This window comes from Falco biarmicus, chromosome 7 (assembly GCF_023638135.1).
Source record: "Falco biarmicus isolate bFalBia1 chromosome 7, bFalBia1.pri, whole genome shotgun sequence".
NCBI lineage: Eukaryota > Metazoa > Chordata > Aves > Falconiformes > Falconidae > Falco > Falco biarmicus.
In genome coordinates this window covers 408,910-424,540 of record NC_079294.1, presented here as the reverse complement: position 1 = coordinate 424,540, position 15,631 = coordinate 408,910, and the positions used below count along the sequence as shown (strand labels likewise).

General features: G+C 62.5%; 3 protein-coding genes across 3 annotated transcripts in view; 2 read left to right on the top strand and 1 right to left on the bottom strand.

The window, feature by feature from the left end:
* Positions 1 to 1,135: 1,135 nt before the first annotated feature.
* LOC130152371 (basic proline-rich protein-like) lies at positions 1,136 to 4,191 on the top strand. The gene is made up of 6 exons (XM_056345851.1): positions 1,136 to 1,342; positions 1,471 to 1,883; positions 1,930 to 2,712; positions 2,818 to 3,292; positions 3,429 to 4,042; positions 4,137 to 4,191. Exons 1-6 carry the CDS (start codon positions 1,136 to 1,138, stop codon positions 4,189 to 4,191), a joined length of 2,547 nt encoding a protein of 848 aa, XP_056201826.1.
* A 1,979-nt stretch (positions 4,192 to 6,170) lies between these two features.
* On the top strand, positions 6,171 to 6,839 carry LOC130152370 (basic proline-rich protein-like). The gene has a single exon (XM_056345849.1). It carries the CDS (start codon positions 6,171 to 6,173, stop codon positions 6,837 to 6,839), a length of 669 nt encoding a protein of 222 aa, XP_056201824.1.
* Positions 6,840 to 13,041: 6,202 nt separating this feature from the next.
* LOC130152373 (heat shock factor protein 5-like) overlaps positions 13,042 to 15,631 on the bottom strand; it is a 38,011-nt gene continuing 35,421 nt past the window's right edge. Inside the window, exon 6 of the mRNA XM_056345853.1 lies at positions 13,042 to 14,856. The gene's annotated coding sequence lies outside the window, so the exon portion shown is untranslated. The remainder of the gene's footprint in view (positions 14,857 to 15,631) is intronic.

Below are 15,631 nucleotides of genomic sequence, written 5' to 3'. Positions count from 1 at the left end.
AGGACCGGGACCCCCGCGGCTGGGGACCGGGACCTCCGCGGCTCGCGACCGGGACCGGGACCCCGAGGACTGGAACTCCCGAGGCTCCGGACCGCGAACGTGACCCCGGGGACCGTGACAGCCTGCGGCTCGGGACGGGGCCGGGACCCCCACGGCTCGGGATGGGGAACCCCGCGGCTCGGGACCGGGACCGGGATTCTTGCAGCTCAGGACTGGGACCTGGACCGCTGGGACCCGTGACCCCCGTGGCTTGGGACCGAACCGGGACCCTGGGGACTGGGACCCCCGTGGCTCGAACCCGGACCGGGACCCCGGGGACCGGGACCCCCGCGGATCGGAACCGGGATCCCAGGACCAGGACCCCCCGCGGCTCAGAACCGGGACCTCCACGGCTTGGGACCGCGAACGGGACCCCGTGCACTGGGACACCCTGCGGCTCGGAACCGGGACCAGGACCCCCGCGGCTCGGGACCGGGAACCCCGCGGCTGGGACCGGGACTGGGACCACCGCGGCTCGGACTGGGTCTGGGGCCAAGAACCCGGGACCGTACCCCTGCACCTCAGACCAGGAACCGGGACCGGGATCCCCGCGGCTGGGGACCGAGACCGGGACCGGGATTCTCGCAGCTCAGGACTGGGACCTGGACCGCTGGGACCCGTGAACCCCCCAGCTCTGGATCGGGACCCGCGCGGCTCGGGACTGCGACCGGGGCCCCGAGGACCCCATGACCGGGATCCTCGGAACTGAGACCCCTGCAGCTCGGACCAGGGACCGGGACCGGGACTCCCAAGACCGGGACCCCTGCGGCTCGATACCGGGACTGGAACCCCCACGGTTCAGACCGAGACCGGGACCGGGACCGGGATTCTCGCAGCTCAGGACTGGGACCTGGACCACCGGGACCCATGAACCCTTTGGCTCGGGACCACGACCGGGACCCCTGTGACCGGGACCCCCGCAGCTCGGACACGGACCGGGACGTCGGGGACCGGGACCCCAGCGGCTCGTGACCGCAACCGGGACCCCTGTGACCAGGACCCGGGTGGCTCGGGACCGCGACCAGGATCCTCGTTACAGAGACTCCCGCGGCTCGGAGCAGGAACTGGGACCCGGACCCCCGGGACTGGGACCCCCATGGCTCAGGACCGAAGCGGGACCCTGGGGACCGGGACCCCCGCGGCTCGGGACCTGGACCCCCTCGGCTCGGGTCTGGGACCTCCGCACCGCGGGGACCAGGACCCCCGCGGCTCGGGACCGCAACCGGGATCCTCGGAACCGAGACCTCTGCGGCTCATACCAGGGACCTCCGGACCCGGACCCCCGGGACCCGGACCCCCGCGGGTCGGACTGAGACCGGGACTGGGACCGGGATTCTCGCAGCTCAGGACTAGGACTCGGACAACTGTAGCCTGGGACCCCCGCGGCTCGGGACCGGGAACCGGGACCCCCGTGGCTTGGACCGCGTCTAGGGCCATAACCCCGTGACCGGACCCCTGTGCCTTGGACCAGGAATCGGGACCGGGACAACCCGCGGCTCGGGTCCGGGACCTGGACCCCTGCGGCTCGGGACCGCGACCGGGATCCTCGGAACCGAGACCCCTGCGGCTCGACCCAGGGACCGGGACCCAGACCCCCGGTTCTGGGACCCTCGAGGCTCAGACTGGGACCGGGACTGGGACCGGGATTCTCGCAGCTCAGGACTGGGACCTGGACCACCGGGACCCGTGACACCTGCGGCTCGGGACCGGGACCCCGCCGGCTCGGGACCGAGACCGGGCCTGGGACCAGGATTCTCGCAACGCAGGACTGGGACCCGGACAACTGTGGCCCGTGACCCCTGCGGCTCGGGACCGGGAACTGGGACCCCAGCGGCTCAGACCAGGTCTGGGGCCAAGACCACGGGACCGGACCCCTGCGCCTTGGACCAGGAACCGGGACCGGGACCCCCGCGGATCGGGACCGAGACCGGGACCCGGACCCCCGGGACTGGGACCCCGCGGCTTGGACCGAGACCGGGCCTGGGACCGGGATTCTCGCAGCTCAGGACTGGGACCTGGACCACCGGGACCCGTGACCCCCGGGGCTCGAGACCGAACCGGGACCCCCGCAGCTCGGACCGCCCTGCGGCTTGGACCCGGACGGGGATCCCAGGGATCGGGACCCCCGTGGCACGGGACGGGGACCTCCGCACCCCGGGGACCGGGACCCCCGCGACTCGGAACCGGGATCCCGGGACCAGGACACCCTGAGGTTCGGGACAGGGACCCACGTGGCTCAGGACCGGGACGCCGGGGACCGGGATCCCCGCAGCTCGTGACTGGGACCAGGACCCCGAGGACTGGAACCCCCGAGGCTCCGGACCGCGAACGGGACCCCTGTGACCGGGACCCCCACGTCTCAGGACCGAGACCTCCGGTCCCCGGCGACAGGGACCACGTGGCTTGGGACCGGGACCTGCGCGGCTCAGGACCGCGACCGGGATCATCGGAACCGAGACCCCCTGCGGCTCGTACCAGGGACCTCCGGACCCGGACGCCCGGGACCTGGACCCCTGCGGCTCGGACCGAGACCGAGACCGCGACCAGGATCCTCGGAACCGAGACCCCTGCGGCTCGTACCAGGGACCCGGACCGGGACCCCCGGGACTGGGACCCCCGCGGCTCGGACCGGGACCGGGATTCTCGCAGCTCAGGACTGGGACCCGGACAACTGTAGCCCGGGACCCCTGCAGCTCGGTACCGGGAACCGGGACCCCTGCGGCTCGGACCACGTCTAAGGCCATAACCCCGGGACCGGACCCCTGCGCCTTGGACCAGGAACCAGGACCGGGACCCCCGCAACTGGGGACCGAGACCGGGACCCGGACCCCCGGGACTTGGATCCCCGTGGCTCGGACCGAGACCGGGACCAGGACTGGGATTCTCGCAGCTCAGGACTGGGACCTGGACCACCGCGAGCCGGGACCCCCGCGGCTCCAGACCGAACTGGGACCCCGGGGACAGGGACCCCCGCTGCTCGGGACCTGGACCAGGACCCCCGCGACTGGGACCCCCGCAGCGCGGGACCGTGAACGAGACCCCTGTGACCATTACGCCCGCGTCTCGGGACCGGGACCTCCGGACCCCGGCGACAGGGACCCTGCGACTCGGGACCGGGACCTGCACGGCTCGGGACCGGGACCGGGACCCCAAGGACTGGAACCCCCAAGGCTCTGGACCGCGAATGGGACCCCAGGGACTGGGACACCCTGTGGCTGTGGACGGAGCCGGGAGCCCCGCGGCTCGGGACGGGGTACCCCGTGGCTCGGGACCAAGACTGGGACCCCCGCGGCTCGGGACGGGACTGGGGCCAAGACCACGGGACCGGACCCCCGCGGCTCGGACTAGGGACCGGGACCGGGACCCCCGCGGCTGGGGACCGAGACCAGGACCTGGACCGCCGGCACCGGGACCCCCGCAGCTCGGGACCGAAGCGGGACCCCGGGGACCGGGACAACCCGCGGCTCGGGTCCGGGACCTGGACCCCCGCTGCTCGGGACTGGGACCCCTGCGGCTCAGGACCGCGACCGGGATCCTCGGAACTGAGACCCTTGCGGCTCGAACCAGGGACAGGGACACAGACCCCCGGTACTGGGACCCTCGAGGCTCGGACTGGGACCGGGACTGGGATTCTCGCAGCTCAGGACTGGGACCTGGACCACCGGGACCGTGACCCCCGGGGCTCGAGACTGAACCGGGACCCTGGGGACTGGGACCCCTGCGGCTTGGACCCAGACGGGGACCCCAGGGACCGGGACCCCCGCGGCGCGGGACGGGGACCTCTGCACCCCGGGGACCGGGACCCCCGCGACTCAGAACCGGGATCCCGGGACCAGGACCCCCTGAGGTTCGGGACAGGGACCCACGTGGCTCGGGACCAGGACGCTGGGGACCGGGACCCCCGCGGCTCGGGACCTGGACCCCTGCGGCTCGGGACCGCGACCAGGATCCTCGGAACCGAGACCCCTGTGGCTCAAACCAGGGACCAGGACCCCGACCCCCGGTACTGGGACCCTCGAGGCTCGGACCGGGACCAGGATTCTCGCAGCTCAGGACCGGGACCCGGACAACTGTGGCCCGTGACCCCTGCGCCTCAGGATGGGAACTGGGACCTCCACGGCTCGGGACAGGGACCCCCACGGCTCGGACTAGGTCTGGGGCCAAGACCACGGGACCAGACCCCTGCGCCTTGGACCAGGAACCAGGACCGGGACCCCCGTGGCTCGGGACCGAGATTGGGACCCGGAACCCCGGGACTGGGACCCCGCGGCTCGGAACCGGGAACTGGGACCTCCACAGCTCGGAACCGGGACCCCCGCGGCTCGGGACCGAACCGGGACCTTGGGGACTGGGACCCCCGCGGTTTGGGACCGGGACCCCGGTGACCGGGACCCCCGCGGCTCGGGACCGAACCGGGACCCCGGGGCGGGGACACCCCGCGGCTTGGGACCGGGACCCCAGGGCTCAGGACCGGGACTCTCACGGCTCGGGACCGGGACCCCCGTGGCTCGGGACAGGGAAGCGGGACCCCGGGGACCGGGACACCCCTTGGCTCGGGACCGGGACTGGGACCCCAGCAGCTCGGGACCAGGACCCCCGAAGCTTGGGACCGTGACCGGGATCCTCGGCACCAAGACCCCCGCGGCTCAGACCAGGACTGGGGACAAGACCATGGGACCGGGACCCCCCGCGGCTGGGGATTGAGACCGGGACCCGGACCGCCGGGACTGGGACCCCCGTGGCTCGGGACCAAAGCGAGACCCTGGAGACCAGGACAACCCGTGGCTCGGGTCCGGGACCTGGACCCCCGCGGCTCAGGACCTGGACCCCTGCGGCTCGGGACCGTGACTGGGATCCTCGGAACCGAGACCCCTGCGGCTCGAACCAGGGACCGGGACCCAGACCCCCGGGACCAGGATCCCCGCCGCTCGGACCGGGACCGGGACTGGGACCGGGATTCTCGCAGCTCAGGACTGGGACCTGGACCACCGGGACCCGTAACCCCCGGGGCTCAAGACCGAACTGGGACCCTGGGGACTGGGACCCCTGTGGCTCAGACCTGGACGGGGACCCCAGGGACCGGGACCCCCGCGGCGCGGGACGGGGACCTCCGCACCCTGGGGACCGGGACCCCCGCGACTCGGAACCGGGATCCCGGGACCAGGACACCCTGTGGTTCGGGACAGGGACCCACGTGGCTCGGGACCGGGACGCCGGGGACCGGGACCCCCGCGGCTCATGACCAGGACCGGGACCCCGAGGACTGGAACCCCCAAGGCTCCGTACCGCGAACGGGACCCCGGGGACCGGGACACCCTGCGGCTGGGGACGGGACCTGGACCCCCGCTGACCGGGAACTGGGACCTCCGCGGCTCGGGACCGGGACCCCAGGGTCGGGGACCCCCGCGGCTCGGGATTTGGACCCCCGCGGCTCGGACCAGGTCTGGGGCCAAGACCACGGGACCGGACCCCTGCGCCTTGGAGCAGGACCCGGGGCCGGGACCCCCGCGGCTCGGGACCGCGACCGGGACCTGGACCCCCGGGACTGGGACCCCGCGGCTTGGGACTGAACCGGGACCCCGGGGCGGGGACACCCCTCGGCTCGGGATCAGGACCGGGGCCCCCGCGGCTCAGGACCAGGACTCTCGTGGCTCGGGACCCGGACCCCCACGGCTTGGGACCGAAGCGGGACCCCGGGGACCGGGACACCCCTCGGCTCAGGACCGGGACCGGGACCCCCGCGGCTCGGACCGAGACCGGGACTGGGACCGGGATTTTCGCAACTCAGGACTGGGACCTGGACCACTGGGACCCGTTTCACCCGCGGCTCGGGAACGGGACCCCGGGGGCTCAGGACTGAACCGGGAGCCCAGGGACCGGGACACCTGTGGCTCGGACCGGACCGGGCCTGGGACCGGGATTCTCGCAGTTCAGGACTGGGACCTGGACCACTGGGACCCGTGACCCCCACGGCTCGGGACCGGGAACTGGGACCTCCGCGGCTCGGAACCAGGACCCCCGCGGCTCAGGACCGAACCGGGACCTTGGGGACTGGGACCCCCGCGGTTCGGGACCGGGACCCCGGTGACCGGGACCCCCGCGGCTCGGGACCGGGACCCCCGCAGCTCGGGATGGGACCGGGACCGGGACCCCCGCGGCTCGGGACCGCGACCGGGATCCTTGGCACCGAGACCCCCGTGGCTCGGGACGGGACTGGGGACAAGACCCCGGGACTGGGACCCCCGCGGCTGGGGATCGAGACCGGGACCCAGACCACCGGGACCGGGACCCCTGCGGCTCGGGACCGAAGCGGGACCCCGGGGACCGGGACAACCCGTGGCTCGGGTCCGGGACCTGGACCCCCGCTGCTCGGGACCTGGACCCCTGCGGCTCGGGACCGCGACCGGGATCCTCGGAACCGAGACCGCCGCGGCTCGAACCAGGGACCGGGACCCAGACCCCCGGGACCGGGATCCCCGCCGCTCGGACCGGGACTGGGATCAGGATTCTCACAGCTCAGGACTGGGACCTGGACCACCGGGACCCGTGACCCCCGGGGCTCGAGACCGAACCGGGACCCTGGGGACTGGGACCCCTGCGGCTCGGACCCGGACGGGGACCCCAGGGACTGGGACCCCCGCAGCGTGGGACGGGGACCTCCGCACCCCGGGGACCGGGACCCCCACGACTCGGAACCGGGATCCCGGGACCAGGACCCCCTGCGGTTCGGGACAGGGACCCACGTGGCTCAGGACCGGGACGCCGGGGACCGGGACCCCCGCAGCTCGGGACCGCGATGAGGACCCCGAGGATTGGAACCCCCACGGCTCCGGACCGCGAACGGGACCCCTGTGACAGGGACCCCCGCGTCTCAGGACCGGGACCTCTGGACCCCGGCGACAGGGACCACGTGGCTCGGGACCGGGACCTGCGCGGCTCGGGACCGGGACCGGGATCCTCGGAACCGAGACCCCTGCAGCTCGTACCAGGGACCTCCGGACCCGGACGCCTGGGACTTGGACCCCCGCGGCCCGGACCAAGACCGGGACTGCGACCAGGATCCTCGGAACCGAGACCCCTGCGGCTCGTACCAGGGACCTGGACCGGGACCCCCGGGACTGGGACCCCCGCGGCTCGGACCGGGACCAGGATTCTCGCAGCTCAGGACTGGGACCCGGACAACTGTAGACTGGGACCCCCGCGGCTCGGGACCAGGAACTGGGACCTCCGCGGCTCGGGACCGGGACCCCGGGGACCGGGACCCCTGCAGCTCAGGACTTGGACCCCCGTGTCTCGGACCGGGACTGGGGCCAAGACCACAGGACCGGACCCCTGCGCCTTGGCCTGGGAACCGGGACCGGGACCCCCGCGGCTGGGGTCCAAGACCGGGACCTGGACCCCCGGGACTGGGACCCCCGCGGCTCGGACAGAGACCGGGACTGGGACCGGGATTCTCGCAGCTCAGGACTGGGACCTGGACCACTGGGACCCGTGACCCCCGCGGCTCGGGAGTGAACCGGGCCCCAGACCCCCACAGCTCGGACCGGGACCCTGGGGACACGGACCCTTGTGGTTCGAGACTGGGACCGGCACCCCCGGGACCGGGACCCCCGCGGCTAGAGACCGGCACCGGGACCCTTGGCATCGGCACCCCCGCAGCTCGGGCCGGGACCAGGTCTAAGACCTCCGGGGCCGGGACCCCCGCAGCTTGGGACCGGGACCGGGATCCCTGGGCCGGGACCCCCGTGGCTTGGATCAGGGACCGAGACTGGGACCCCCGTGGCTCGAACGGGGACCAGGACTGGGACGGCCGGATCCGGGACCCCCGCGGCTTGGATCAGAGACCAGGACTGGGACCCCCTGTGGCTCAGGACTCTCTGCGTCTCGCAGCGAGACCAAGAGCTGGAGCCCTGGGACCGTGACCCCTGCGGCTGACGGCTCGAATCGGGACCGAAACCCCTGTGGCCGGGACCCCTGCGGCTTGTGACCTGGACCGGGACCCCCGGAACCATGACCCACGCGGCTCGGGACTGGATCCGGGACCAGCACCCCCATGGCTCAGGCTGGTTCTGAAACCAGGACCACCGGGACCACCGCGGCTTGGGACAGGGACTGGGACCCCCGCGGCTCGGATCGGGATGGGGACCGGGACAGCCGGGTCTGGCGCCCCCGCGGCTCGGGACCTGGACTGAGATGTCTGGGCCCGGGACCCCTGCGGCTCGGACCGGGACAGGGACCGGGACAGCCGGAACAGGCGCCCCTGTAGCTCAGGCCGGGCCTGAAACCAGGACCACCGGGACTGGGATGACTGGGACCAGGACCCCCGCGGCTGGGGACCGGGACCCCCGCAGCTCGGACCAGGACAGGGACCGGGACCCCCAGGACCAGCGCCCCCACAGCTCGGGACCGCAACCGGGACGAGGATCTCTGAGGTCGGGACCAGGACCGGGACCCCCGCAGCTCGGGACTGGAACTGGGACCGGGACACCCATGGCTCGGGATTTGGACGACCGGGACCGGGACCCCCGCGGCTCGGACCAGGAACCGGGACCGGGACCCCCGTGGCTGGGGACCGAGACCGGGACCCGGACCCCCGGGACTTGGACCCCTGTGCTCGGACCGGGACTAGGGCTCGAGACCTAGACTGGGACCGGGGACCGGGAACCCCGGGATAGTGACCCTTGCGGCTCGGACCGGGCCGGGCCCGGGAACCACGGGGCTCGGACCGGGACCGGGACCCCGGGACTGGGACCCCCGCGGCTTTGATAAATGAATTGTAAAGGCAAACCAGCTCATTTTGGCATGACTTGTGGAAATGCATCCATATCCTGTGCTGACGTGCTATTTTGTTTTGCTGCAAACCACACAAGTCTGCATCTAGAGAGGACAACGTATTAGTCATCACCAGTGTCCTTACACAGCCTCTTTACAGCCTCACTGCCTGGCCTGCAGGCGTGCTCTTGCCTTTTCCAGGCATCTGAGTGATGAGTTTTGCCTCAATATTGCCTCCACAATATTTTATTTTTCCTCAGTATTTTCAGATGACTCCTAATACAGTTTCACATATGAAGCACTTTACTCACTTGCGTAGATCATTCAAAACAAAAAAACCCACCCACCCACCATGAATAGTGTATCTACGTATTTTGCCACAATGCAGGTATGTTTTTAATTATAATTTCCAATTCAGTACCAGGGTTAGTTTAAATATAGTTTAAATAATTTAATTCTTCTTCTAAATGCTTTACCAAAACACGTAACAAATTCTCCCTCTATGAATGCTCTGCCAGCGCATGCTATAAGCTTGGCAACTTGATCGCTTGCTCAAAGTGATGATATATTGAGCTGCTTTTGCTTCACAAAAGTATTTTGCTGAGTTGTCAACCCATGTTTCAGTCTTAATATTTTAACTTTTCTCACTTGTCCGACCAAAGAATCATATTTATCTTTATGTTGAGTTTTGTAGTGTTGACGCAAATTGTATTCCTTGAACGCAGACACTGAATTCTGGCATATCAGACAAACAGCTCTTTCTTTGTACTCCGTGAAAAAATAATCAGAAGTCCGCTTTTCTTGGAATACCCCGCACTCAGAGTCAATTTTTCTTTTTTTTGACATGATTGACATGGTGGTGTGCGCGCTTCCCACTGGTGCTGGCTTGCTTGTCCTGCCCGGGAGCTGGAGGGAGGGAGGGAGGGAGAGACGGGGGAGCCGCCCCCCTCGTCAGCCCGGCCGCGCAGTCCGGACAGGGTGGCCAGAAGGGACTGAAGGCACTTTGCCGCGCCAGGGCTCTGGCGACTCGCCCGAGTTGGCTGGACCTCGCAGTGCAGAGGCTGCCGGCTGAGCTTGCCCGGCAGAGGAGATGCCCGTGCCTCTCGCCCACCGCGCACCGCAGAGGAGGAGGAGGAGGAAGGGGAGGAGGGGGGGAAAGGAAAAAGCTCCTTTCTTGAAAGTGGAATGGCAGAAGGTGCCATCGTGTTTTAACATATGTGGACGAAATTATTCTTTAGAGAGCCTTGTTACTTTTAACGACTCAAGAACCCAAAGCCAGAGTATGCGGTGCATTTGTAGTTTATCAGTTGAGTTTTTACTCCCAGATTTGTTTGGAGCACAAGGCTAAAGTGCATCTGATACCATCAGTACATGCCATTTAGCCCATAGCAATCATCCAGAAAGCATCAAGTAACCTCTCTGTTATTTTCTGGCCGTAAAAGTGCTCATCCACAATGCAAAGCCAAACAGCTTAGCTTAAAACAAGAAAAAGCCGAGAGAGGGTTTACACAGCTGTCACCTAAAGGTTCCCAGCTGAGAGGCACGTCTACAAGTGCTTTCATTTCTCAAGTCTCAACTAAACTCCTGGCTCACTCTGGCGTGATCTGAAGAGCCCGAGACTGAGCGCTCAGCCATGGTGCTGGAGCAACGCCCACTGGTTTCCCGCTGCTGCCCCGACAGCCACTGCAGCATGAGCAAGGCAAGGTGATGCTGAGTGTCTGTGAGGAGCTCTCTCTCTAACATAGTCCCAAGGTCTTCTCAAGGTGGCTGTGCAGACAGAGAGTAATAACTCTCGGCTGGCATACAATGCCCGTCTGCCTCTGCAGTCAGCTAAATAGTTAATTGCATCCTTGGCGTTGTTTTACACAATTCACTATTGTGCCTGGAGGCTCCTGCATCTCTGCTGTACATCTCCACTGAGGACCCAGAGATGGAGACCTGAACTTCTGCTTTGCCTAACAGCTAAATTATACTTTGTATAGAAAACTGATCACGTGGTACCTTTGGTGTCAAGTTGTATAGATCTGTGACCCAATGAATTCAGAGTTGCTCTCCAAAAGCTCTGAAGTCTACCAGTCTTACGGTTACGGAGTCCCTACAGGGATGCACACGCTCCAGCTGGGTTCTCCGCTCTCTCCTGAACTATGAGCAAGGAGGAGGAGGAACTGAGCGTAGGGCTTTTCATTTCTTCCCCTTTCATGCAGCACAAGGCACTCCAGAAGCAGCCAGGGCCTCACGGAGCCTCCTGGCCAAAAGACTTCGATCTTGAGGGCAAAGGCTGAAGAGTGCATGAAAGTGAGAGAGACACAGGGGCAAGCACTTGTCCCAGCTTGCAACATCACTTGTTGGCATCTTCTCAGCTGATCCCAGGCTGCAAAGGGTTGCAGCTCCACTTGTAAATTACTGGGTACCCTTACAGCAGTATTATCAAGTAAGGAACAACGTTAGAGTAGCAAAAAGGCATGGCCCTGCCCTCGGCTGGGGAGGCACACTGGGACAGCCTCCAGCGCCAGACCATTTTTAGCAAAAGCAATCACAAATACAATTAACTTCTTAGCTGACTTGTCTACAAAGAGGGAAAGGCTCCATACGATAAGCAGCACTCATTATTACTCTGCTGCAGAATTTAGTTCTTCCAGAAGTAATACACTCTGTTTCGCCAGCACCTAACAGCAAACCATATAACGTGAAGATGCAGAGTTAAGGTACCTGTAAATGCACTGGTTTTGTTTCCCGGCTTCTGTGCTTCCCAGGGCTGTCCTTTGCTGTGCAGCTCTGATATTTTCCATTTTTTTTATATTTGGATATAGTAATTGCTAACACAGAGTCTAAGGCTAGCAATCATAACATCTGTTTACAACACGCACACTGGCTGTGTGCACCTATTCCACCAGCCTCCCATTTGCTTCAAACATGTCAGTCTCCCTGAGGACACGTTCAATGAGAAACCACACCCCTGCCCTGCAAAGCCCTGCTTTACTTGCTGCCAAGCCTCCTGCATCCCCCTGGACAGATTACTTTTGGAAGGCTGACCAGGGAATATTTACCAGCTATTGAATCAACAAAGTTCAGCCACATGCCAACATTTCATGCTGTTACCTAAACGGTGTCAGAACTCTCAGAACTCCATCAAAACAGAACTGGTTTGCACTTTGGTATTACAAGTTATGTCCAGGCCTGAACACCTCGTTGAGAGCTGGGCCACGCAGCAGGCTCCTCTGGGCAAAGATTTCTTTCCTAAGCAGCCATTACGCAAGTACCAATCTGTGAAAAAAATCTGAAACTCAAAGAGAGAGAACCTTGATTTGACATAGTGCTCTTGCTGCATGTTCCGTAGAAGGGAAGTCACCCACATCTTTAGATCTAACGGAAAGTAGGAAAGAAGCACCAAGTGCAAGGTTCTGCATGTGGGCTGGGGCAATACCAAGCACAAGCACAGGCTGGGCAGAGAATGGATGGAGAGCAGCCCTGAGGAGAAGGACTGTGGGGTGTTGGTGGATGAGAAGCTCAACTTGGCCCAGCAACGTGTGCTTGCAGCCCAGGAAGCCCAGGGCCGGGGCGGGTGGAAACTGGGCTGTAAATCCTGGGCCAAAGTTATTTCCTGCAGCTTAAGAAAACTGCGTGGGTCTGGTGATGTCTGGTTGCTGTCTTTAACTCCCCCCCTCCCCCCCCCCAGTGGGCATTTCTAATAACAAAGGGTTAAAAGCCAGCAGGCAGTCCCTGCGGCGTGCAGGCAGCAGGCAGGCAGGTGCGAGCGGAGCCCAGAGCCCCCAGCAGCATCAAGGGCAGCACCGCCGCAGGCAGCGCGGCGGAGCCGAGCGGAGCGAAGTGTCTGCAGCAGCGCGAGCCCCGCACACCGCCCCCCCGCGGGGCGCCCCCCCTCGCTGCCGCGGGCGCAAACCCCGCAAAGCCTCCGCAGCTGCGCAGAAAGCGCGCACGGGCCGGCGCAGCGCTGGGAGCCGCCGCCGCGGCTCCCAGAGAAGGGCCAGGGGCCGGGGCGGCTCGTTGCCGCGCAGCCAGGCTCGCCCCTGCAGCCGCCCCGCAGGAACTGGGACATGGCACAAAGGAAGAGCGGGCCGCCGGCTTGGGAACTGCTCCGCCGGGCAGCGGCCGCTGGGTGATACACGTGTCAGCGAGAACCGCTGGAACAGGAAGCAGCTGTTTCTTCCAGCTGTGACACGCTCACCCTTGGTCATCGAGAACACGGAGAGAACACCGATGCGACACCCGTTGCTGTGCCAAAGCTCCATTTATTGCAACACCGCTACACGTCTGAAAAGGGAAGCCAGCTGGCAGCTGCTGCACATCTGTCACTGCCAGAAAGCACCCCTGCTTCCAAGGCGTGTCCACCACCAGCAGACGGAGATCTAGGAAGAAAAGGCAACACTGAGTACACAGGAGGGCTCGGGTATGTTTCCCTCGGCAGCATACAGAGCAACTGCATTTCTATCGGGCACTACAAAATACGCTTCCAACGGCAGACTAGAACCTGATCACCTGAGGCCGACCCTGCCTGGGCAGGGGTACAACAGGGCACACACGGGAAACCACATCCCACCCTGCTCCCGGTAACAAGACTATCGGTAAAAACATCTTTATTACAGAAGGTGCTACTTATTTAAAATACCTTATTACAAAACATCTTTATTACAAAAGTTACTACTTTTTTAAAAATATCTTGTTACAAACCACCGTATTACAGAAGTTACTACTGGTTAAGAAAGATCTTATTACAGAAGCTGTAAGGAAAGGTTTCGCCTCAGTTCATCTTACTGCCTGGTGCTCCCTTAGCACATCCCGGCCACAGCTGGGAGCTACACAAGCCGAGGCGGTCCTGACAGCTTCTCTGCTCCCTTCTCGTGCGTTTTGCTCAGGGCTGGCTCGTATGAACACGCATGAAGCCATTACATGGATGGTTTAGGTGCTCTTCCACATGGATCTCCTGACCACCACAAGTAGAGGATGTGCCCCCTTTATCCTTCAAACAGTATTTTAACATGAACACGAATGTATAGCTATTAAAAACTTAAGATCTGCTATCAACATAAGTACAATCTTCCTCTAAAAGTTTAAAAAATATTTTCAAGACATAATTAGAACAGAGTACTAGAATAATAAATAACTTATCATTACAGATACCATTAGCATCAAAAGGAAATTATTAAACCAGAAGAATTCCCCAGGAACGTAAAAGATCAGCAGCTGTGACATACATACACTACATACACTTGCTGGTGAAACAGAGAGCTGGTTCAGGAAGGAAGAAGGTTTCCTGGTTAATCACTTAGAAAATTAGCTCATCTTTCCTTTAGCTGCTCTCCTGAAATCTCTGACCCATTCAGACCCAGAATCTGGCGACTTTCCAATGCTTTTGTTTCATGCACGATCCCCAGTAAAGGGCCACGGTATGACTGCAAACAAAGGCAGCAAGAGCACCAACCACCACCTATGCTGAGCATACTGTAGCTCCCAACAACGTTAAATAGATAAATAAATAAGTGAAACAGATTCCTAACAGAGCACTAAAACCCATTTGCTTTCCAGTAAGGATGTCTCCAGAAAGTGTTTAAGGGTTCCTGTAAAGTTCAGACTTTCCAAATCTAAAGAATACAAACAGCTAAGGAATTACTTCATATTAATTACTCTGACCACTAGGTGCTTTATAACTTGACAGGTAGAAAATGTAATGAAAGAGGCCTACTAAACAATACCCTACCAAGTTAAAAAGAAAGCAAAAAATAAGAGTGGTGTGGGGCTGGTTTTTTTGTTGGGTTTTTGCTGTTTTGTTTTGGGCTTTTTTGTGTGTGGTCTTTGGTGTTTTGTTGGGGGTTTTTTGGTTTGATTTTTTTTTTTTTTTTTTTTTTTTTTGAACACAGCTGAAATGATCCAAAGTGGCTGTTGTGGGCAAAGCTCCACTGCTGCTGGAGTCTGACAGGGGAATCCAGCTGGCAGCTGCTGCACATTCGTCACCCACTTCTCACTCTCTTATTTTGTCCTCCAGAAAGCACCCCCGCTTCGGAGGTACATCCACCGGCAGACGGAGATCTAGGAAGAAAAGGGAATACTGAGTACGTATCAGTGCTTGGATATGTTTCCCTTGGCAGCATACAGAGCAATTGCATTTCTATCAGGTACTATAAAATATGCTTTCAATGTCAGACTATAACCTGATCACCTGAGGCCTACTGTTTAAAGAAATAGGAATTCTTCCAATTTTTCAAAAATTTAAATATAAAAACCCAAAGCAGATTATAAGAAAAGTGCTCCCATTCTTCAGTATGTATTATTTAGAAATGCCTTTGCCACCATGGATACCAAAAGCCAAACATGAATTACTATAAGCCCCTGGCAGTATCTAGAGAAAGGCCTGACCCGCTTGTGCCATATCCCTTTGTTTACCCAGAAAAGGCACAATTGCCTCAAAGCACACCACAGCCAGCGCCAGGATCCCAGAAAAAATCTGTGGCGTCACAGAGAGGACAGACAAGAGGCTCCTTTTTTGACAGTTACCTCGATCCACAGCAAAACAGAGATACTTCCCACGTATGGCCAGATCTTGCAGGTCAAGAAAGCGAACAAGTACCCCAATAAAGTCACAACAGCGCTACCACTGCAAACATCACCCACAAGAAATTTAACCTCTAAACAAACACATTCACACCTTCCAGCCTCTGTTCGTTCTCTGTACTGCCCAATAGGCACCACTTTTGCACTTTCTGACATCTGCCTCCTGCCAAAGCAGACTCTGTTGGGAACACATCTTGAAAACGCATAGGGATGGAGAAATGAGGGGGCTTGTAACAATGCACCTCTAAATTAT